This window comes from Lissotriton helveticus, chromosome 5_1, assembly GCF_964261635.1.
Source record: "Lissotriton helveticus chromosome 5_1, aLisHel1.1, whole genome shotgun sequence".
Lineage (NCBI taxonomy): Eukaryota > Metazoa > Chordata > Amphibia > Caudata > Salamandridae > Lissotriton > Lissotriton helveticus.
This window is the reverse complement of record NC_136065.1, coordinates 751,723,091-751,748,527: the sequence shown is the minus strand read 5'-3', so window position 1 is coordinate 751,748,527 and position 25,437 is coordinate 751,723,091. Positions and strand designations below refer to the sequence as shown.

Genomic DNA, 25,437 nt, shown 5'->3' with positions numbered 1-25,437 from the left:
ACCCAGACTGTGTCCCCTCTGCTTTCAGGTTCTTCTCAACTCGGATCCAGGCTTGGATTCCAGTGTACACTTTTTATCTTCCTGGCAGCAGCACTTCTTCCCATCACGCCAATAAAAACGACGAAGGTTTCCGACACCACTTGACCGCTATGCACCCAGCTCCTCTGTGATAGTTATCACGGGTATCTCGGAACTCTCAAGGGTTCTGGCCTTAAATCCATCTATGTTCCAAGGGGTTTGCCTAAAGTCCTCTCCGAAGTGTCCTTAATCTTTAATTTCCCAACCGCGACTTTCCCATAGAGTTGTACGGAGCTCGCGCCAACATTCACACACTGCACCCGTCCTCCGTGGGTCCCCTGTATCACTCCTCTGGGTGGTTCCTTGGGGTCCCAGCGATTATACGCACTCTAGGACCTGTGTCTAGTTAAGTCATGGTTTTTATACCACTTTCTTAGTACATGGTTCGGTCTCCCCCTGGAACCCACTGTGTATTGTGCTATTTACTGTCGTTCTAGTGATTTAATATTGTGTGCTTTGTGCTCTAATCTCATAAAGAGGTTAGTAGAGAGTGTTTAGTAATAAATATATATATTTTACATATCTCTTGTGTGGTTCTCCTTTCATTTGGTCATTCAGGAGGTTCTGATCTGGTAAAACAAGCTGCTTTACATTCCTTCAAGACTTAGCCTGAAGGCTGCTCTCCACAGCAACCACTAGGATAGCTTTCAATAAAGGTTGTCTTTAACCTAATCATCAATAAGGGTAGTTTGGACTGGTGCAAGGTGCCCACTTTAATTAGTGGACCGCATATACCAGGCCAACTTCACATTCGTGGCTGGTTTAGTAACTTATTTAATCTTCAGATCCAGGGAGACCCAGGCTGGGTGACAACTATATCCAAAAAGGAAATTAAGGATACCTTCTTAGCCCATCAAATGGAGACTCGCAGGAGAGTGATAGGGAAACAACCTGCTCTCGTATTTTATCAACAGTCTAAGATCAGAGGAGGATTTAAAGATTACTTGACAGCAGTGACTAGGCCGCACACCGCTTTGTTCTGAGCCGCTTGAGATTAGGTATAGTACATCACCTAGTTTCCTTTCCTACCATGAAAATGTGTCCTGTCAACCCTATACCCCTGGAATGGGCTATCAAAACAAATCACCACACATTTCATGCTATTCTGTAAGTTGTATTCATTTTTAAGACGTTTTTATTTGAAACCTTTTTTTAAAAATTCAAATGTGAGAACAACTCATGCTGCAATAAACTTACTGGTTACTCTGGATGATCCTGGAATATGCTTTTATGTTGCTTCTTTTATTCTAAAACAATTGCTGCTAGGAAATCTATCATACTTGATAATTAATTGCTCTGATTTATGCTTTGGATTTTTTTATACTTGATAATTGGACTGTTTTATGCATTGGATGTTTTATACATGTGCTTTTTAAAATCTTGTTTTTGCTTTTATGGTTGTTGTACATACCGAATAAAGATCTTTTGAATTTAACTAAGGACTGTCTAACCAACGTTTCTCGAACATTAAATGTACTCTCTTCTTTAGGTTTCTAGTGAGGTGGTTTCACACATGACCTTGATTTTTCAATATGCACTATTTGATTGGTGTTCAAAGTTTGAGCATTTGCTCTTTACACAATATGAATCTGTATTGGAAATTCCATCATGTATTACCCCAAGATTTTTTGTCCAGAAGCATTTATAAATAGGAATCTGATATGTCGTAACCGTGTTTATGTGATTATGGCTTTTTTTGGTATGCACTATCGGTATTATAGATTGAGTTTGTTTCTAATGACAATATGTATTTGTATTGAAAACTTGATGCCCAAGGAATTTTGGACACTACATTTTTACAATCTATAATCAGGAAGAACTATTGATTTTCCATTAGTCATGTTGTGTCATTTTTAAACACTTTAGTTGTTTATTGTTTTGTCTCACTGAGGTAGTCCTAGTATTAACTGATAAGGATTGGTATTTCAGACATTGATGTATCTTAAGATCTGACACTGATGAGAATTTGGAATTGCCATCAATTAACAGTCTTGAGGCAGGTGAATGGATAATCCATTAAAACCCACTCAAACGCAAGTGGACGTTCTACTGGTCCAAAGTGGCTTGGCTTTACGAGAAGTAAAGTTGTGATGGACTGTTTCCTGTCTTCGTGTGAAGACCAACATTCTGGCACTATGCCTTTGCTTTCAATTTTTGATTACTTCTTTAAATTTCTTTCTCTGTTGAGGAGGCTTTTTCAATTCATTCATATTTTGATTTGTTTGAATGCTGAAATATAAAGTAGTTTAAAATTGTAAAATAACATTTTAGTCTTTTTACACTGTATATATGTGTTGATTATGAATTAAAATGTTTGTCTATACCTTCTGAGCTGACGTAATTAAATTCATGGCTAATTATTTATATTTGTTGTTTGTTTGTTGTTTTGATGTTTTGATACATATGAACCACTAAAACAGACATTTTGGTGGTTATAGTGGATTCAGTTGAGGCTTAAGAGTTTTTGCATTTTGATGTACAACTTCTAGGCAGACCACAAAGTACAGAGAATGCATATTTGTTGAAAGCAATAGCATTTTCCTACCTGGTTGTTTAACCTTAGGTTCATCATCTTCATTCGCATAGTCATAGCTACTTGATAAATCTCTCTTTTTCTTCTTAGTCACAGAAGGCTCATTTGACCTTAATTTCCGTTTTTTCGCACCGGAGGAACTGAAAGATTGAAAAAGCTTGGGTGAAGCACTCCTGTCCAATCATTAACATGCATTGTCTCTACATCTTAGTTCATTTTAAGCTTGTCAAATGCCCAGCCTGATTTGCTTCTACACCCCCTTCATAACTTATATTTACTCATGCATCCATAACTTGTTGGTCGCTATGATATATCATATATATTCACACTATAATTATTTTCATAAAGTTGGAGAGAGTATATATACATTTCATATGTTTAATTCATAAATGTTGGTACAGGTAGAAATATATTAGATGAATGTGCAAGGAAATTCACAAGTTTCTATTCGTAAACGACATCATGGATCAATTGGCAAATTCTTTTCAATAATAATACTACTACTATAGCTCGCCTGCTCAATAGCCTCTCTGGGAGAGAGGAGGTTCAGACTTTTCAGAAAGAGCATCAAGTACATTGCTTCCTGTCTGGTTCTCTTGTGAACAGAGACAAAAACAGAGATGAAGACTGCCCTTGCCTATGGGCAGGCAGGAAATATAAAATGACAACAAGAAGGTATGCATGTGTGCCATTTAAGAAATTTCTATTTCCAAAAGAGTTTGTTGTTATGAGACAGAGAGAGAGAGAGAGAGAGAGACAGAGCGCGGCAGACACACCGAGACAGAGACAGACCAAGAGAGAGAGAGAGGGGAAGAGACTCACAGAGGGAGACCGAGAGAGGGAGACCGACCGACCACTGCAGCCTTCTTGGCGCTTAGAAACAGTACAGGACATGTGGTGTCCAGGACAATAAATCCGATTCTCAAAACAATTAGGCCTGTAAAATAACCAGTGCCAGCCCCCTCCCCAGTATAAAACCATTAAAGCTCACAGTATGCAGGGGTCAGAAGACTACTACATGGAGGAGTAGGTCTCCTACATACCTGCTGACTCGAGTTGTGCAGCAAGGCAGTAGAAGCCTCTATACACTAGGCAGTGTAGCTCCCCTCAAGAAGGAAAGGATGTGAATGGACCCCACCAACCCAGACACCGCAGCCCGCAACCTCAGACAGTGGATCGACGACTGCCCCAACACCCTCGCTCCACTCAAGAAACACTCCAACAACAACGCCAGCAAGAGAGCCACCTGGTTCACAGACGAGCTGCAGACCTCCAAACGCGCATGCCGGAAACTGGAGAAGATATGGCTCCACAAACGCACTCCAGACAACCACGCAGCCCACAAGGAAGCTACCCGCAGACATCACCACCTCATCAGATTAGCCAAGAGATCCTCCTTCAAAGACCGCCTGGATAACAAACTACACAACAGCAAAGAGCTTTTCAGCATCCTAAAGGAACTCTCAAACCCCCGCGCCAACGACATACCGCCCTCACAAGAACTGTGCAACTCACTGGCCATCTTCTTCCACCGCAAGATCGCTGACATTCATGAGAGCTTCAACACCATGACCGCACCGACTACGCCAGACCCCACCAGCGCCAACCGCCTGACCTCCTGGTCCAACGTCAACGAGACACGCAAGGTCATGAACTCCATCCACTCAGGAGCTCCGTCAGACCCGTGCCCACACCACGTATTCAACAAAGCAGACGCTGCCATCGCACCCCAACTACGGAAGGTCATCAACATCTCCTTCGAAACCGTGACATTCCCGGAAAGCAGGAAACACGCCGAAATCAACTCCCTCCTCAAGAACTTCCGGCCCATCTCCCTGCTCCCGTTGAAGGTCATCGAGAAAATCGTCAACATGCAACTGGCTCGCCACCTGGAAGACGACAACATCTTGGACCCGTCCCAGTCCGGGTTCAGACGAAGCCACAGCACCGAGACAGCCTTCATTCCCACCACAGACGACATCAGGCGCCAACTAGACAACTGTGAAACATCAGCCCTCATCCTCCTGGACCTGTCAGCCGCCTTCGACACGGTCTGCCATCGCACTCTAAAGACACGCCTCCTAGAAGCCAGAAACCAAGAGAAGGCCCTTGACTGGACCACGTCCTTCCTCTCCGGCAGAACCCAGAGCGCCCGCCTCCCGCCCTTCCGATCCGAGGCCACGGACATAATCTGCGGCGTCCCCCAGGGCTCATCCCTCAGCCCGACGCTGTTCAACATCTACATGCCCCCCTCCACGACCTCAATATCATCTCCTACGCTGACGACACCCAGCTCATCCTCTCCCTCAACAAGGACCCGCACACCGCCAAAACCAACCTCCACGAGGGAATGAAGGCTGTCGCCGACTGGATGAGGAACAGCCGCCTGAAGCTGAACTCGGACAAGAAAGAGGAACTCCTCATCGGACCCACCGCCTCAACCTGTGACGACTCCTGGTGGCCGACCACACTGGGAAAAGCACCGACACCCACCGACCATGCACGCACCCTAGGATTCATCCTCAACTCCTCCCTCTCCATGTCTAAACAGGTCAACGCTGTCTCCTCCTCCTGCTGCTACAACACCCTTCGCATGCTCCGCAGGATCTACAAGTGGACCCCGACCGAAACAAGAAGAACGGTGACACAGGCCCTCGTCAGCAGCAGACTAGACTATGGCAACGCACTCTACGCAGGAATCCCAGCCAAACACCTACGAAGACGTCAACGTCCCCCACCTGAGAGACCTACACTGGCTCCCCGTCGACAAGAGGATCACCTTCAAGCTCCTCACCCACGCACACAAAGCACTCCACAACGCCGGACCAGCCTACCTGAACAGCAGACTCAGCTTCTACACCCCATCCGCCAGCTCCGCTCCGCCAGCCTCGCCCTCGCCGCTGTTCCCCGCATCCAACGAACAACCTCCGGCGGCAGATCCTTCTCCTACCTCGCCGCCAAGACCTGGAACACCCTCCCTACCCACCTACGGCAGACCCAAGACCTACTCGCCTTCAGAAGACTCCTCACGACCTGGCTCTTCGAGCAGTAGCGGCAACCCCTCCCCTCAGCGCCTTGAGACCCTCACAGGTAAGTAGCGTGCTTTACAAGTACTCTGATTGATTGATTGATTGGATACAAGTGCTTGGAGCCCTTCTCCCAGAGGAAAGACCTGCCCAGAACAGAAGTACAGAGTCAACCTGGATGCCTTCAATAGGCTCAAGGGAGCTTTTGTGTCCCATTTCATTACCGCAGGAGAGGAACTTACTACGTCCCCTACACCACTGACCCATATTTCAGGCGCTTGTCGCCCCAAGGTCTTTAGTCCAGGCTCTCTGGAATCCATAGACTAGGATGATATTCAAGGGGACTCAGATGGGGGATTTGAGGCAGGATAGATCAAGCCTCCCCTACAGCGGATAACCAAATTATGGCAACTGAGGCCCCCCACAAGACAGATCCCACTAATCTCACATCAGATATGCTGGACTGAACGGACATTGTACACCCCTGCTCTCGCAGGTGAAAATATCACTAGACAGTAAAATGGCTCTTCTCCCAGCTCGCCTATAATGGCAAAGATCAGGCACTATACTATTTCTCACCCTATATAACTCTCAATATAATCTCCACCTCAATTCTATGACTCATCTCAAACCTCATTCTACTACTCTTTCCAATGTACTACCCGATTTCTCACCCTATACCTCTATCAATATATCCTCTATCTCCACTCTCTCATTCATCCCAAACCCCATACCACTACTATGATCCCCAAGATAACCCTTTCTAGACTCTTCCCTCCTCTACCCGCCTTGCATCATCTCATACTACTTTTACTATTCAGATGGTCCAAACAAGCCTTTCTATACCCTTCCCTCAAACTCTTCCCCCTCCACCTGGCCTTTAATCATCCCAATCCCCCTGCTAGGAAATCCCCCCAAAAAATACATTCTTGACCCCTCCCTCTTCAATCCCTCCTTACCTTTTCTATCCCCCCACTATTCCTTTTCAATCCAACTAACAGACTAACATGTCCACCAGTCACATTAATTTTCATATTTCCTTATACTACCCCCCCCCCCACCTCCCCTGTACTCATCCCAAACCCCCTCGTATGGCTAAACCCCCCCTCCCCCAAAAAATACTATAGTCCTCCTTTTTTTATTCCTCCACTATTCCTTTTCAATCCAGACTAACATGTCCACCACTGAAATTAATTTCATATTTCCTTATACTAATTCAGCACAAATCCTTTATGGGTTCCGGAGAAGCATGCTTCTCACCGAAAAGCGCTTCAACACCTAATAAGGGGTGGTAGCAAGCTCAATAACTACCGCTCAATTTACTTCATAATTCACTATACTAATTCACCACTAATCATTTATGGGTTCTGGAGTAGTGTGCTACTCGCTGAAAATGTGCTTCAACCCCTCATCAGGGGTAGAAAGCACTATATATATGGAAACCTTTTTCCTCTTCTATCCCTCCACTATCCTTCTCAATCCAAATAACGGACTAACATATCCACCTCTCAAATTACTTTCGTATTTCACTATACTAATTCAACACTAATTATTAATGGGTTCTGGAGTAAATTGCTACTCGCCAAAAAAGAGCAAGAGCTTTTGACGCCTTGTTAGGGGTAGTGTGTGCTATATAAATGCAATTACAATACAATTTCAAGTCAAGTCAATAACTTTATTCGGTTACATTAGGTAAATAACCATGAAAGTACATAAAAAGCTCAACATATAGGATACAAAATATACTTGCACAATTAATCAAATTTGAGTTCATACAGATTCATGTAATAGACTCATTACGTTTAAAAATTCAAATGGTTATTGATTTTCGAGAGATAAAAACATTTTTAAGAAAAGCAGAGACAGAAGCCACAGAAAATATGTCGCCAAGCTTCTGGATTGCTAAAAAGGCAGGTCGACATTGATCTTAAATTCATATACATTAGTGTGGGCATAATACACCTTTTTCTTGGAATTGAATAAAATTTACAAAAAAAATAAAATATGGGTGTCAGATTGACTGGACAAATCATCACAGGGACATTTAATAATTCCATTCGACCAGTCATTTACAATAGGAAAACGAATACAATTTAATAACAATTGTTCCTTTTGTTTATGAATAACCACAAATGGAACAGTTCAATTAGACTAGTATATTTTGGGTCCCGATAATAAAGATACATTACTACCTGGAATCATTTCCAAGATAGCAGGACTTTTTAGGTCTCAACTGGTGTTAACAGCGTGCATGCGCTGCTCTCACCATGCGAGAACTTCTTGGAATCAATACGCTTCCAGAAGTCCTGTCTCTGCTCCGCCTGCAATTTCCATTCATGTGTGTCGTTTTGCATCAAGGGTTATGCAAAACACAGTGTGATGATTGCACCAGAGACATTTTAATTCCTCCTGGTTACCACCCTGTCTGCTTTTGGCCCCGCCCACCGGGATTGGATAGTTTATTGGCGTACTTACACAGTCTTCTTTAAAAGCCTGGAAGCACTCTTGTTTTTTCATTATCATCGCGGACAGCTTCAATTGCACAAGCGCGGTCCGCTTCGGCCGCGCTTGTTACATTGTGACTTGTTTAAATATGCTCTGGTCCTTGCTGCATGGCTGGCCGCAGCGCTTTCATTACAGTGGAACAGGATTGTTGTATTTACTGTTTAATTGCACAAGCGCGGTCCATTTGGGCCACACTTGTAGCATTGTGACTTAATTAAAGAGCTTGATTCAATATGCTCATTATGCTCTTTGAAACCCCCACGCCACACAAAGTCAGCGGCGCGGCACCCATGCTTTCGCTTTAAACATCTTAAAGTTAAGCGCGGGTGCCGCAGCTGCTTCAAAAGTAAAGAAATTGGAAAATAAAATTGTCTTTACTTTTGAACCAATGGCAGCACCCGCGCTTTAGCTTACGATGCGTAAAGCAATAGCGTGAATGCCCCGATCCAATTGCAATGAGATAGCTCTCACATTACAAATGCTTGTTTTTGCACACCCTGTTTCTCCCTGGCAATCCGACTTGCTTTTTTTATGTAGTGGGGGTTACTACGACAAAGACAGTTAACGCCTTTGGCCCTGGAGAACCAGGTTTGAGTCTTGGCGTCGGCTCAAAATCCTGTGATTCTCTCCCAATTATTTAATCTCTCCGAGCCTACAAAAACATGAATGTGTCCACTGTGCAATGACACTGGTGCTCACGTAAAGCACACTGAAATGGAGGCGGGGCCCGAAGTATCGCTAGGGCCGGCATTTTCTGCACGAGGGTCTCCTGATTAAAAAAGAAGTGGCAGGCTGGGCTGGCAGTAGGAGGATAGTGCGGGGGCAAGATCGGAACAAAAGCTGAACAGAGTGGAATACTATTACAAGACTGGAGGATCGCTTTGAGCTGCAATTGTTTTTTTAATTGGCCGGTGAACATTTATCTCCAAGTCTGTCAGTTCGCAATGATAATCACTTCACACTGAATGCAGGTCCACAAACAGTACCTGTGAAATTCACTGAACTAACTGCAGGAAACATTTTAGAGTGTGACATGAAGAAAGTAGTTTAAATATAATCTGCGTGCCTTCCAAATACATTTCAACTGAGAGCTATAATGTCAATGAGGTAATCTGATAAAACCATAAGTAAAAAAAAAAGCAAAAAGCACTTTTCTCTAAACCTTCATCAGTAAAAGGTGACAACACTTTAAGGAATCGACAATCTTGGATGGGTTTTGTTTTGAACTGGTTTCTATTAGACTGCATGTTACAAGGAAGCTATCGAAGGTATAAGGTGTCCAACAGCTACAGAGGTGCAATTTTATTTATCATCATTCTGCAACCCCCTCCCCCCTTCCAACCACCAGCGCCATATCACAAACAGTGGAAAGCAGCTATAAATTGTAGATACATTTAATTTTTATTTAATTTTTAACTCGTCTGTCTTTGTATCCAGTTCCAATAGCAGGCCTGTTGCAGTGGGTTACAAATGCAGTGAGTCCCAGATCAGTGCTTTCCCTTCACCCACCTGCACATTTATTCCCAGCCCTTTGGAAGCCAATGTCTCCCATCACCCTGACAGTGTGCTTTGAGTAAGGCAGCAAAAGGCACAAACCTCCAGGAAACAAAAATACTTATTAACAAGCATTTGCAATGCAATAGGCCTTGCATTTGCGAGAGTTTGAGCTATTGGCATTGTAAATGATAATGCCATTAAAACAGATAAAAAATGCATTATCATTAACAATGCCAATAGCTTAAACTTTCGCAAATGCGAGACCTTTTGCATGGCAAATGCTTGTACCTAGTTCTGTCCACTTAGCTGGTTAGTTTGTTTTTCATTTCCAAACACCACCCTACTTTAGCTTTTGCGGTAAAACACGGCCTCGAGACTTCATCCGATTGACAGGTCGAACACGGACATCTCCAGTCAGTAAAATAGTAATTCTGTTGACTATTGATATTTATGTGCATCACAAATACATCACATAATTAGCACAATGTAGAACTTGTCTTTTCATTACAGTCCCGGCTTATTTATTGGCCTCCTGATCCTATTATATTAACAAAACGACCAACCAATCAGTGTTATGTGGTGATCAGTACAGTGGTTACTACCATATCTCTGAAGTGTACTTCAAAGCAACTACTTAATTTCTGCTTTAATCAGAATAAGGTTTGTTTTTTCGATATTTTCCACAAGGTGTTGGTTTACAAAGGCACATTAGACCTAACTCTGATCACAATATTCATGCGTTTAATAATGGTACCTTTTGAATTCATAATCATTTCTAGTCTTCTGGTACAGGCACACAATCAAGTAATTTTTTCTGACTTCCGAATAAGAAATAGTTAAAGTTCCTGGTGAAACCTACATCCTCCTTTATGGATACTGTCTAAGGTTGTTGCAGTCGCATTACTTTATACTTGCAGGAATTACGTTTGTTTTTTCTGCAACAGTCTCCAGGGTACTCGTGGATTATTTTGTCTTTTCAATAATGCTTCCATTTATGCAGCTCCCTTTTTAGGTCGAGGACTCCGTGCCCCTGCGTAAGCAGTGGGCGGAGCTCCGAGATTTTATGTTTCTTAGTGTAGGGGGCTTGAACCCACCCCTCTTCTCCATTGGCTGGCCTCGTAAATGCTGGCCAGCCATTGGAGGAGAGGGGCATCACTCCCTTTAAGCCCCGGCTTTTCGGATTCGGCCGTGTTTTTTAGGTTCTTTCTATCTGTGACGTCATCCGTCACTCAACCAAAAACACGCCCCGATTCCGAAAATTTCGGAGCTTTGCAGCAGCCATTTCTGCACGACCGCGTCCGGCCCTTGCATCCATCCGCTTGCTTCGTTGGCCATTCTTTCCTTTGTTCCTCCACGCTGCACCAAAGCGTCAGAGCGCCAGAAGTCTTCCGGAGCCTACAGGACGCCCGGGACTTCCGGGGCTCGCTCGCAGCTCCGCAAACGCATTGTTGATTTAGGTAATACACACCCGAGGGAGGGCAGCCTCTTTACCAGACGGCGAATCACTGACCCTATCCTAGCGTTCAAGTGTGCGACCTCCCCGTTTCCCACCCTGCACCTTGACCCCGGGCTACTCGCGGCTCTCTGATCAGTTGGGATTACCGAGGCTAATGCTGCACACCTGTGGCTTTATCTCCTGCAGCGCGCGAACACCCTCAGAGCCTCCGTTCCACCTCTTTGCAGAGCACCCTGTCAAAGGAGTGCTCTTTGCAAAGCTTTTTGCACTTTCGGTCTTACCTGGTTTCGACTGCTTCACACGCCCCTTCAACCCAACGCTGTCTGCAGCCGGGGCAAAACTGCAACAGGGGCACAATACTCTATTTGCGCTTACCCATGTCTGGCATTTTGAGTGCGCTGACTCCGGTACTGGTCCCTGGGTTCTCCGGAGCTTGTTTCGGTCATGGGAGTGCAATAAAGACGCTGGAGTCCCGGACGGTACAAGCAACTCTCACACTTAAACTCTCCCTTCAGACATCAGCGGCTTGCTGGGGAGGCTGCTGAGGGGAGTGTGACGTCACCGCCCCGCGCGCCTAGGCGGGGGGGGAGGCTTCCCTGGCCGTCCCCGTGACGTAGTCAGCCAGAAGACTTTACCTCAGCGCAAGTTTCTCTTTGGGAGACATAAACCTGTCAAATGCAATGTGCTTCCCTGACAGTCGGACTGTTTGGTAAACTTTGCACCTGCCACGCCAATTCCACCCGTTCGTTTCTCTTAACGTAAACCACTGTCACATAATCTATGTTTTCGAACTCTGGGGGCATAATCTATGTTTTTGAACTCTGGTCGGCATAATCTATGTTTTCGAACCCTGAGGGTTCTGTTGAGTGTGAATAAGAGGGGCGCGTTTTTTACGGCCACCCAAGTTTATGCTCGGATCACAAATAATTGTTGCTCGACGAGGGGCAGAGCAAGAAAAGGTAAATAGAGGAACCGACCCACCGGCACCCCGAGCTCCAGAGACTGGCGCCCTGGCACCCCTGATCGGGTACAGAAAGCTGCCTTACCCCTCTCAGATGTACAGTGAAGCCGGGCAGAGAGAGGAAATGCTGTTTAGAACACCAGCCCCAGCGCCCACCCGCACCACCGACACCCCCCTCAGCTGCACACATGGAGGCCTGGCATCTACACGGGTGTAGAAAGGGGCCTCGGTCCGACTGCCCCTCCCCTCCCCCTCTGCTCTCCAGTGAAGCTGGGCAGATGGAGAGAAGGAAACCCCCCTAGGAGAAGGCACGCACCACCGGAGCCAGGGTACCTCGATCGCACCTTACAGACCCTAAAAACTCCACAAATGAGGCAGAGCAAGCACAATGTCTCCCAAGCTATTAACATATCTGCCTTAACTGGTTCCACTCACTAGAGTTCACTGACCCAAACCCCCGCTGGTGCATAGAAGCCCCATAATGCCCGTGAGAAGTCCGGGTGGGGCAGGCCGAGAGCAATCAGAAGTTATAGCTACTCTATTGTATCACAGGGCGGGCTTACTTCTCATGTCCGGTGGCCTATGTTCTGCAGACCCAAGTGTTCCTTTCAGAATCTAAATCTCATAACACCGGCGCCGACCAGCTGTGGGCTGAATCTAGGAGGTACTGTGGACTCGAACCTCAGAACCCAGTAACCTACAATTAGATTCAATAATTCAACGTGGCTGTGTGTGTGTGTGTGTGTGTGGGGGGGGGGGCTCTGTGTGTGGGGGGGGGGGCTCTGTGTGTGGGGGGGCTCTGTGTGTGGGAGGGGCTCTGTGTGTGTGGGGGGGGGCTCTGTGTGTGTGTGGGGGGGGCTCTGTGTGTGTGGGGGGGCTCTGTGTGTGTGGGGGGGCTCTGTGTGTGTGGGGGGGGGGCTCTGTGTGTGTGTGTGGGGGGGCTCTGTGTGTGTGTGGGGGGGCTCTGTGTGTGTGTGGGGGGGCTCTGTGTGTGGGTGTGGCTCTGTGTGTGTGTGTGTCTGTGTGTGTGTGTCTGTGTGTGTGTGTGTGTGTGTGTGTGTGTGTGTGTGTGTGTGTTTATGTGTGTGGCTCTGTGTGGATAGCTTTTTTTGTAGGTGGCTCTATGTGTGGGTGGCTCTGTCTATGTGAGGGTGGCTCTGTGTAGGTGGCTCTATGTGAAAGACTGTGTGGGTGGCTCTGTATGTGTGTGGCTCTGTGTGTGTGGCTCTGTGTGGGTGTAAGTGCAATAGGTCATGCATTTGCGAGCAATTAAGCTATATGCATTGTAAATGACAATGCCATTTATTTAACGATTAAGCTATTGGTAATGTAAAGGACAATGCCATTTATTTATGGTTTAAAAAAAGAAAAACAAAAAAAGAAAAATGTCATGAGCAATGCCAATAGCTCTACCTTTAATAATGCCGAGACCATTGCATTGTAGATGCTTGTTCGCAATGGTTTCTGGGGCACACACTGGATATAAATTCACATCAGGTTTCTGTCATCACTCTTCTTCTTAGTGTATGGCCAATATGATACTGCACTTTGTAGGAACACAATTTATTGACGAATTATGTGGCGCAATCATATTTTTTTATTTGTTTTGAGTAGCATATGAATGTTCATTTCCACTTTGGACAAATACTAAACCACAAACACCAACAATATGCATATTGGGATAAACGATTGTACAAGTATTCTTCTGAACACTGATGCGTCTGAACACTGCAGCCTTGAAAAAGTCATAAACAGACGCACACGCTAGTCCTGCCTGAGCAACGTATGAATTGTGCTTTTAACAAGATTTGAGGAACTGTTAATAACGCAACCCATTAACTGTCACCCAAGACTTGTGGTAAGCTTTATACCTCATTCTCAATAAAAAAAAAATCCTCTTGAAAACTCACCGTGAAAAACTGATCAACGTGACTATTTATACACACACACACTGATATGGCGTGCGCTCTGTATCAAGGTGCTACAATTTGGTATTGTGAGTTATTCGGTTCCCCAACATACACTCTATGGTAGCAGGGTGTAAGGTTACCATGTAAGCACCGTGCAGGGCAGGGGCTACGTACAAAAATGGGAGCAGATTTGGGGCACTCTGTGCTCTTTCCGTGAAGGTGGGGTGGAACTGGAGTAGAGTTGTGCTGGGCGGAGGGTGGAAGAGATTGGCGACAGTGGTACCTGGGGGACAGAGTTTAATCAACTATCAGAGACATTTTTTTATTTTGAAAAATAACATTTTCCTTTTATTTTATGGGAAACTTTATACTTTGAGAATGTAAATTTCTTACCAAAAGGAAGAGTACTAACAGGTATTTACATCAAGATTATTTTAGCGGTAGGCGGCCCACCGGGACTGACATCACGAATGTTAAAATATGAATTTATTTTTGTTTTCTCTTCTCTCTGGCTTCTTGAGGTCTTGGCTTTAACTTTTGTCACCAATTTTCCATTGTTATGCTGGTGCAGATAAGGCAGTGAGCACTCATGTTTGTTTCGATATAATGTACTAAAATGGTAAATAAAGTTTAAAATAATAAAAAGATTATTTTAGCGGTTGTAGGACTTGGCCCTTTCCCCAGAATTTTTCGTTTTTTATTCCTTTAATTTAGGGTGCCCCCTATTGTAACAAAAGGGTATAGGCCTTGTGTAGTGAAGAAAGCCCTGTGTATGTCAAACTAATGTTAAGGTGCAGGTGCTTTCTTCCCCTAACATGGCTGCCACTGACCCCTGCTACTGCAGCGCGGTCTTTGTGGGCGCATTCTAGTGGCCACGAGCTGGCTGGAACCCTCAAACAATGTATCAATACTAGCCTGCCAGCCTGCCCATAGCCAGAATGGTGGAACCTCCTAGAACCTCCTGGAACCTTCTGGAACAGGTGAGGTGACACCAACTGCCACTGCCAATAAATAAGGAAAGGGAGGAAAACTTTCCTGTCAGACTGAGGGAGCACAGAACTGGGGGAGAACCTACGCAGGAGCTTTAGGCAGTGGGGCCTAGACAGGGACCTATGACACTGGTAGAGACAGGGCCTAGGTGCTGCCTATCAAGTGTTGAGGTATCTTGAATTTGCCCCCACTGACCTGGCCCGGCGGGAGGGGAACCCCAGGTCTGCTTGAAGGGAACTGGCTGAGGAGACTGGATATCAACCATCAACTTCAACATTCCCCCCCTTCAAGGAACCCAGAGACTGCAATTTACAAGGGCGCAAGAAATATAAAGCGCCAAGAAGAAACCAAATCACCACAGGACTTTTGAGAAATCAACCAGGTATTGGCGCTGTAACACTCCCTGCACTCCCTGCGCTCCCTGACGCCACCTGGGATCCCTTTTTCTCGATTGCCACTGTTGTGTGAACTGTCCTGTGGAACCTGCTGATCTGACTCCAACTAATATAAACTGTCTGCTGGCTAAGCGCTCTTATTCCCTGGCGCTAGCTCCCTGCACTACCTGTCCTGAGGAAAGTGCTCCACTGAAGTGAATGCTAAGCGCTATCTCTGCGTAGCGCTAGCCTCCTGAACTGCTAGCCTAACTGAATTGCCTGAGGCTCAAGCACTGTAACTGCCTGCAGAAGCGCTAGAACCCTGAAGCGCTAGATCTGCCTGAATTTCTAGCCTGCACTGTCTGAACTGTACTGATGCAAATAATCTACCTGTGAAGCGCTATTGCTGAAACTACCAAGCGCTAGCACCCTAGACTACCTGTCCTGCTGGCGCTACCTGAACTGCCTTATTTATGGGAATGGCCCAAGAGAAGCGCTGTGCCTGCGAAGCGCTGGGGCTGTAACTAACCCTGAGTGCCCAGCGCTGTCATTTGAGGATCTGTGGCTGCCAGGAGCGCTATTGTGGAAACTGCCCAAGCGCTACTGCTGTCTGAGCGCTAGCTCCCAGAACTGCTGTGTCCCCTGCGAAGCGCTGTACCAGAGAAGCGCTATCTCCAGGACTGCCATATTCCCTTCCCCTACAACTGACACCAGAAAGCCATTACCAGCGCTGTTACTGCGAAGCGTTGTGAACCTGAGAGCTCGGCTGCTGCCTGGGGACCCTTGAGGTACTGTGAAGCGCCTTACATCCAGCATCTGTCATTAACTTCAAGCGCTGCATCAGCGAGGCGCTGTGTGCCCAGGACCTGAATTTGCTGCCTGGCGCTGTGTCTGAAGGCTCCCTGAACTGGGGAATAGCCCCATTGGCCCTTCAAGTACTGGAACTGGGCCAGAGCCCCCCCCAAAAGACACCGTGGGGGCCTCAGCTAATAAAAGTTAACCCCTGCCTGGGGTACAGTTGCGTGCCAGTTAGTGTAGCCCTATGCATGTTTATGGCTGAGTAATGCAGCGTTTATTCTCTCATGAAATGTTGAGCCTTTTTATGGGGTACTTACCTAATGGAATGTTTTATACTCCTGCCCCAGTGTTCTAACTTCTACCTACCAACAGGGATACTCTTGAATACTGAAATGTTTTATCCCTGCGTCAAGAACTGCAGAGCAAGGAATTGGTTAATTGTGCCTGTCTAATGAAAGGTTTTGTTCCAACCTGAGAATTCCTGCTCATGTGCCATTGTCTTACTGGTTCTTAGGCACAGGGTTTAGATATAATTAATGGAAGGTTGATCCCTGCTTGAGGAGAATGTTATTCTGGGTAAATGAAATGTTTAGTCCTACATAAGGGGCTGTTATTTTTAAGCTGCAGGAGCTAGCAAAACCTTATTACAGGCCCTGCCGATTCGAGGAGCTTGCTGCACAACATTGCTAATGGGGCCTGGGTTCTAATGACCTGTTTATTCCTGATTAAGGAAATGGTTGCTTCTGCCAATTGAATGGTTTACCCTCATTCGAGGCACTGTTTATTCCTGCGTTTTTGGAAATGTTATTGCTGAGAAATGCAGTGTTTGTGCTCCTAATGAAATGCATAAGGAGTTAAGGCTGTAGTAACTTTGGAATTGCCTTAAGGAAATGCACATATTACAATAGGCCTATTTATTACTGCCTTATTTATGGGAATGCTCTGCATAGGCACAATTAAATGTGCAGGTCTGAGTCATGAAATGGTTAACTATTATTAAATGTTTACTTCTGCTCAGAGAAAGGCTACCCTGATTGAAGGAAATGTTTGTTCTTACTTGATGAGATAGGTAATTCTGGCCTAATGAAATGTTTTACACTGGCTTCATAGAAATTTCTACATCTGCTCAATGAGAATGTTCTTTCTGGCCTACAGAAATGTATTGTAGCTTATGAAATGTGTAGCCCTAATCTAGGAAACGCTTATTCATACTAGGAGTGATTCCTAAAATGGTTATTCCTGATTAAGGAGATGGTTAATCCTGCACAAGGGGTTGTTTAACCTTAATGACATGTTTTCTCCCCTTTAGTGCCATATTTACTGGAAGCCTACAGTTATTTATTTACATGTTTATTGCTGTGGAACGCTCACCCTTGCTTGGTGAGAAGTGAGTAAAAATGCCTGCAGAACCAATTAGATGCAATGTCATTTGGTTGTCTTCTAAATGTTTTCTTACAGGTGCTGGCAAGAAACAAGGCTAAGGTCAGGCCTGTGGTTATCTACATTTGAGATTATCTAATATTCAGTATTTATCTGATATTTAATATTTATTCATCTGACTATTTATTACAAAATGTTGTAACACATGTATTTTAAGGGAAAAGTTAATAAGCTAACAATATTGCAATTCTTGATTACCCTGATCCTGCTCTACATAAAAGTTACTTGCTTTTTATACAAGTTCACTGGAGTGGCGTCACTTATTGCGTGCCCATTTTTCTGTCTCAGTGGTTGCGTGTGCTGTATGGTTGCTTTACACAAAAGCTTCGGATGCCTACCCGCTCGTGCCATGCTACCCACGGGGAGCTGGTGACCCCAGTGCCAACAGCGGTAGTGAGAGGAAATACTGCTGTCTTGCAGATGGTCACTTCACTAGGTACTGGAGCAAATGGTATAGAGGTGTGAGATCTAAATACTGCCAAGTTCAAGGTAAGTCTTTTGAGTGTTGGTAAAGAATTAGCGGTGAGTTGGTGAAGAAGTAGAGTTACAGCTAGATTGTGAAAAATGCTTGGATGGTAATGTTTAGTGTCAAAAGTGAGCTCTTGACCCACTTATCAAAAATAACTCGAACACTGCAGAGTGAGCAATTCATGGTAAAGTCAATGGGTCTGGCTTTGGTTACCAGTCTTTTGTCTTTGCCAGTCCTGTTTTGTTTACAAATATTTTTTTTACAGGTTACCATCTTTGAATGGTGATTATTAAAAGTAAAAAAAAAATAACATCAAATATTTTCTTCCATGCATGTGGATGCTCGCACTCGTACAGGCAATAATCACAATGTTTTTCCTAAAAGATAAAAAGGTCAAATATAACTGTCCGTGTGGATGGAGACTTGCACACAAAAGGCCAGCTGTTTTGGATTGTGTATAAAGACATGCAAGAGGCCTGGAAGCAGTGTTGGAGTAGGGGAGCTGCCAGGCACAAAGGAAAACAAACACTGGCAAAGCCACCTGGTTTGAGTTTATTGTTCCAGCACATGCAGTTTTAGCACATTAGGGTGATACACAGAGGCTCACCAGGAGTGGAGAGAAAGTGCTACAGTTGTAAAGTATTCTCTTGTGTGTATGTGTATATAGCCCTCGTATACTATCACAGGGACATTGTGACTATCCACGTCGGCGCGAATATTTTCGAAAATATTAAAAAAAAGTTATCAATAAATCATTAGTATGCATTTTTATAGAAATCGGAGAGGGGGAGGAGTTAGCCTCACGGCTAGGACGGTCGACCTTAAATCTGGGATCGAGTCTCGGCAATGACGCTGAACATCCTGTGATTCTGGGCAAATCACTTAACCTCCTCGTGCCTAACAAAAATGAATGTGTCCTCACGTATAGCAACTGGTGCTATGAAAAGCGCTCTGATACCCGATTCGGGTCAAGTTTGCGCTATATAAAACTCCGTAAAATAAAAAATAAATATATGCATGTTTGGGGACATCTCGATGCCTCAATGCTATATTATGTGCTGTTTTATGCTGACGCACCCTGAACTATGATTACCGTATTACACCTGCATCTCCGTTCGAATTGATAGGGTGTAATTCCGTAGACTCACTTGTCCAAAGTTATCGCCAGGTGGCTGAGTGCCTTTACGGACACACTACAGAGGCTTTAATGCTGCAGCAGGAGAGGCGCAGGACTACTGCACGGTGTCCCTGTTGTCCACATAGTGTTTAAGGACCGCGCCCTTGACCACAAAAAGCTTGAAGGGTTCTCTGGGCAGGCAGAAATGGATGGTGATGTTGGAAGCACCATAGTGACGGATGGGGGAAACTGTTAGTGCGACTTATGTGGGAAGGCCCAAGCAGAATGCGAAAGCCCTAATATTGTTAAAAAGCTTAAGGCCAGAGTCTGCCTCGTAACCAAAACGGGGAGAGCCAATAGTGTGGACTGCATGTCACCAGAGAAGCCTGTAGACAATACTTAGGAGCCATACTGATGCCAATTGCCCTTCCTAGGAAACTTTAACTGTACAAGATACAGCAAATGATTAATTTTGTAACATCGTGTCATACTGAATAGCCTGCATCAGGGACCTCGGGCAATACACTTGTGATAGATGTTCCAGAGGACATTGGAATAACATCCTAAAAGGCAGCTGACAATGACGGAACATAGTGCCAAACAGGGTGAGGAAAACATGTTTCCCAAAGGTTTTGGTTCCCTCTCTGGTATTGCGGTAAAGAATGCATTCATTATCGGTTGACCATAATTGTTGACACCTGCATGACTAGATTCTCAGGTGTGGGGAGCAGTGTCAAGAAGTCTGGTTTACCTGGGGCTGGATGACGGTGTAGTGATATCTGGCTTTTTACCAGAGGTCTAGCACAGCATTTCGCCCAAGAAGGATGTCTGTGAACAGAACCAAGGCTTCAATATTTGTTTGCCCAGGCCGAAGCACTTCAGAGGGGAAATTTAGTCTTCACCTCCATTATGCGTAAGGATAAGTTACTTACCTGTAATCCTAGTTCTCTTCCAGGGGTATACTCAAAGCCATAAGCACTGAATAATCCCCACCCACATGCGGGGACCCTGGAACATACACAATAATGGATTATATATATATATATATATATATATATATATATATATATATATATATATATATATATATATATATATATATACATACACACATATATATATATATATATATATATATATATATACACATATATATATATACATACACACATATATATATATATATATATATATATATATATACATATATATATATATACACATATATACATATATATACATATATGTGTGTATTTTAGCTAAAAAAAAGTACGGGGTACCTTCAAACATACGTATATACACACAAGTTACTACTTGTGTATTGATATATCTGTAAGAGACATTAGATAGTGAGAGATTCCTCACCTTAGAATATCCCCAGGCGTCAGATTGGATCCGGAAACTTTTGCGTAGCAATATCCCTGCGCGTCGGTAGGCGTCGCCCGCGGCTCCACGTCCGTCGTTGGTGTCGTTAGCGCCGGAATGAAGTCGCCGGAGTACTTAGATGCCGCCCTCGCGCGCTGACGGCAGTTCTGATACACAGCTTTTCCGTGCCAGATACGCAGAGCCATGATAGAACCAACACTGGTGCCATGAAACTAGGGCCCTGAAAGGGGAAGACCTTAACCCTAGATATCGGTTCGCAGAACGGGGAGGATGGGTGGGTCGGTAAGGAATCTATCACTAACTAATGTCTCTTACAGATATATCGTTACACAAGTAGTAACTTGTGCATCTGAAAGAGACACGTTAGTGATAGATTCCTTACCTTAGAATAGATACCCCAGCAATACCAAACCCGGTGGTGGGTCTGCGAACCAATAATCACACCAGAAAGTCCTGGAGGACGGAACGGCCAAAGAAGCCATCCCTCCGGACTGGACTGTCCAGGCAGTAGTGTCTCGCGAACGTGTGCAGCGAGGCCCACGTAGCTGCCTGACAAATGTCCTGCAAGGGGACTCCTCGGCCCAGGGGAGTAGTAGTCGCCGTGGCCCGAGTAGAGTGGGCTCTCTGCCCAACAGGAGGTTCCTTTTTAGCCAAAGAGTAACACGCCTGGATGCACAATACGATCCATCGAGAGATGGTCCGTTTGTGCACCGCCCGTCCTGTCTTAGCGCCCACGTAACCAACAAAGAGTTGGTCATCCACACGGAACTAGCGTGTGCGATCCAGATAGTAAGAGAGCACACGTTTTGTGTCCAGACGGTGGAGCCTCTCTTCCTCTTTCGAGGGATGTGGAAAGAAGGTGGGCAAGGTGATGGACTGCCCGATGTGGAAGGCTGTGACTACCTTGGGCAGGAAAGAGGGTCTTGTCCGCAACACAACCTTGTCCGGATGGAAAGAAGGGAAAGGAGGTTTGGAAGAAAGAGCATGGAGCGCACTCACTCTCCTGGCAGAGGTGATGGCAACCAGGAGAGCAGTCTTCAGAGTAAGAAGACGGAGAGGACAGTTATGAAGTGGCTCAAAGGGAGCGCATATCAGATAAGTAAGTACAAGGTTCAAGTCCCACTGAGGCATAACGAATGGAACAGGAGGGAACATGTGTGATGCCCTTCAAAAGGAATATGCTACTTACCAGTATGCATCTGTTCTTGGCATAGAGGGCTGCAGAGTGGTACATTTATGAATAGATCGCCATCTGGTGTTGGGCTCGGATGATTGCACTTGTTTTTCTCTTGGAGAAGTCTTTGTCGTCACGAGATCGATGACTCCTTCTTTGGGTGCTAGTGCGCATGGGCATCGGCTCCATCCTTAGATTGTTTTGCCATAGTAGGGTTAGATGGAGTAGTGTAATAGAATACAGAAAGAGATGCCCATGTAAGTGTATCTAAATAAGATAATGTTGGGACAGACACAGGTTTCCGGGGAGGCAGGGAGGGCATGTACCACTCTGCAGCCCTCTATGCCAAGAACAGATGCATACTGGTAAGTAGCATATTCCGTTCGAGGCATATGGGCTGCAGATGGTACATTTATGAATAGATTATACAGCAGTTACCTCCCTAGCGGTGGTCACCTGTGTCTGTCGCAACCGTTTGAAATAAAGTTTTTAATACAGCTTGGCCCACTCTGGCTTGTTGTGTAGCCTGCACATCAACACAGTAGTGTTTTGTGAAGGTACGTGGTGTAGACCAAGTTGCTGCTCTGCATATGTCATCTAAGGGAATGTTTCCTAAGAATGCCATAGATGCTCCTAGCTTACGTGTAGAATGAGCTCTAGGAGGAACAGTTAATGTTCTCTTTGCTTTTATGTAACATATTTGTATACATCTTACAATCCATCTGGCGATGCCTGCTTTGAGATAGGGTTGCCCTTATGTGTTGGGGAAAACGCTACAAATAATTGTTTAGTTTTCCTGAAATTTTGTGTCCTTTCTATGTAGTACAATATTGCCCTCTTGACATCTAATGTGTGTAGGGCCCTTTCTGCTACCGTCTGTGGTTTTGGGAAAAAGACTGGTAGTTCCACTGGTTGATTGATGTGAAATGCTGAAATTACTTTGGGCAAGAACTTTGGGTTTGTTCTAAGAACCACTTTATTCTGGTGTAACTGTAGGAATGGTTCTTGTATTGTCAATGCCTGTAATTCGCTTACTCTCCTGAGGGAGGTAATGGCTATAAGGAAGGCCACCTTCCATGTAAGGAATTGTATTTCACACCTATGCATAGGTTCGAAAGGTGGTCCCATTAGTCTGGTGAGTACTACGTTGAGGTTCCAGACCGGGGAAGGTGGTAATCTTGGTGGAATGACTCTTTTAAGGCCTTCCATGAAGGCTTTGATTGCTGGCACTCTAAACAGGGATAGGTGTTGCCTGTTTTGTAGGTACGCTGCTATAGCTGCTAGATGTACTCTGATAGATGTGTACGCAAGATTACATTGCTGTAAGTGTAGTAAATAGCAAATAATCTCTTTTGTTGATACGTCCAGAGGGTTGATGTTATTACTGGTACAGTATACAGCAAACCTTTTCCACTTAGCTGCGTAGCATGCTCTGGTGGTGGGACGTCTTGCCTGTTTAATGATATCCATACAATTTGGGGGTAGATCTAAGTATCCAAATTCTAGGATTTCAGGAGCCAGATCGCTAGGTTCAGTTGTTTGGGATCTGGGTGCATTATTTCTCCATGGTTCTGTGTAAGGTGCATGGGTAAAATTCTTAGCTTTTGGTGTGGCACCTGTGAGAGTTGCAGGAGCGTGGTGAACCACGGCTGTCATGCCCACGTGGGTGCTACTAGTATCATGGTCATTGAGTAATGTTGCAGCTTTCGGACCACTAATGGGATTAGTGGGAGAGGGGGAAAAGCGTATGCAAATTTGTTGGACCAATTTATCCATAACGCATTGCCCTGCGACAGGTGGTGTGGGTACCTGGATGCGAAGCTTTGGCATTTTGCGTTCTGATGAGTGGCAAAGAGATCTATCTCTGGTTGTCCCCATTTTTGGAAGAATGGTTGCAGTATTTGGTGGTGCAGTTCCCATTCGTGTATTTGTTCTGACTGTCTGCTTAGGATGTCTGCTATCTGATTATGAACTCCTGGTAGGTGTTCGGCTAATAGATAGATGTTTTGAGGAATGGCCCAGCTCCAGATTTCCTGCGCTAGTCTGGATAGTTGGAGAGAGTGCGTCCCCCCCTGTTTTTGAATATAATACATTGCTGTCATGTTGTCTGTTCTGATCAGGACTGCTTCGTTGATAACATGCATTTGAAAGGCTTTCAATGCTAGAAACACTGCTAGTAGTTCTAGATGATTGATGTGCAGTCTTTTTTCCTGCACACTCCATCTTCCCTGTACATTTCTCCATATGCGCTCCCCATCCGGTGAGCGATGCATCCGCTGTTATTATCACCTGTGGAATTGGTTCTAGGAACGACCGCCCCTTGGCAATGTTTATTGTGTTCCACCACTTCAGAGCGCGGTGTGTGCGGTCGTCTACCAACACCAGATCTGTAATCTGTCCTTGAGCCTGATTCCACTGTGTCGCTAAGCATTCTTGTAGCAGACGCATCTGTAGTTTGGCATATGGTATTAGCAGTATGCAGGATGACATCATCCCTAATAGCTGCATGAACACTCGCGCTGTTAGTGAGTGTTGTGGTTGGAATCTTTGAATGACTGTAAGCATTGTTTGGATCCTGACTGGATTGGGGTATACTTTGGCTTTTTCTGTGTCTATAGTAGCCCCTAGATATTGTTGAACGTTGCGTGGTTGCAGGTGTGACTTTGTGTAGTTCACCGTAAACCCTAGCTGGTGCAGTAGCTGAATTGTCTTTTGTGTGTTCTGAAGACATTCTTCTTGTGACTTGGCCTTTATTAGCCAGTCGTCCAAGTAGGGGAAGACATGTATTTGTTGTCTTCTTAGGTGAGCTGCGACCACTGCTAGGCATTTTGTGAACACCCTTGGTGCCGTTGTGACACCAAACGGAAGGACTTTGAACTGATAATGTTGTCCTTCTACCACAAACCTGAGGTATTTCCTGTGGGCTTTGTGAATAGGGATATGAAAGTAAGCGTCTTTTAGATCCAGTGTAGAAAGAAAGTCCCCTTTCTTCAGTAAAGGAAGTACTTGTTGGAGCGTGACCATGTGGAAATGTTCCGAATTTATGTATGCATTGAGGGGTCTTAGGTCTAGTATTGGCCTTAGAGACCCGTCTTTTTTGGGGATTAGGAAGTATAGGGAGTATACTCCTGTTCCTTGTTGGTGTTGTGGAACCTTCTCTATGGCATGCTTTTGTAGCAGGGATAGCATTTCTTGTTTTAACAGTGTTAGGTGATCCTGTCTCATTGGACGCTGTTTGGGGGGGATGTTTGGTGGGGTAGCTTTGAGTTCCAGGCAATAACCATGTTGGATAATTTGTCTCACCCACCTGTCTGATGTGATGTTTTCCCAGACAGGTAGGAACTGTGATAGGCGTCCCCCGACCGGTGTTATATGGTCTGGGGGGAGCTGTATGAAGTCACTGCTTTGGGGTTGGAGAGTTGCGGTTGTTGTTGTTTCCGCGACCTCTACCCTTGTTGTTGTTACCTCTGTAACTGCCTCTAGAATTACCTCTGGGTGATGTCGGTGTAAAAGAGGTTGGTTGCTGGCTTGTACCTGTATTTTTGGATCCTCCTCTATAGGTGGACCTACGAAAGGAACCTCTTTGGGTTGGCTGTTGCAATGCTCCCATTGATTTAGCTGTTTCCGTATCTTTTTTCATCTTTTCTAAGGCTTCATCTGTCCCTGAGCCGAAAAGTGTTTTCTCATCAAAAGGTTGGTTCAATAATGATGTTTGTACCTCCT

At 45.1% G+C, this 25,437-nt stretch overlaps 1 protein-coding gene across 2 annotated transcripts in view; it reads right to left on the bottom strand.

Moving 5' to 3' along the window:
• The window catches only part of NOLC1 (nucleolar and coiled-body phosphoprotein 1), a 429,768-nt gene that overhangs the window by 277,482 nt on the left and 126,849 nt on the right, over positions 1–25,437 (bottom strand). For both annotated transcript variants that reach the window (XM_078643222.1, XM_078643221.1), the window contains exon 3: positions 2,624–2,751. In XM_078643222.1, the coding sequence (XP_078499348.1) occupies positions 2,624–2,751 (128 nt within the window). The remainder of the gene's footprint in view (positions 1–2,623; positions 2,752–25,437) is intronic.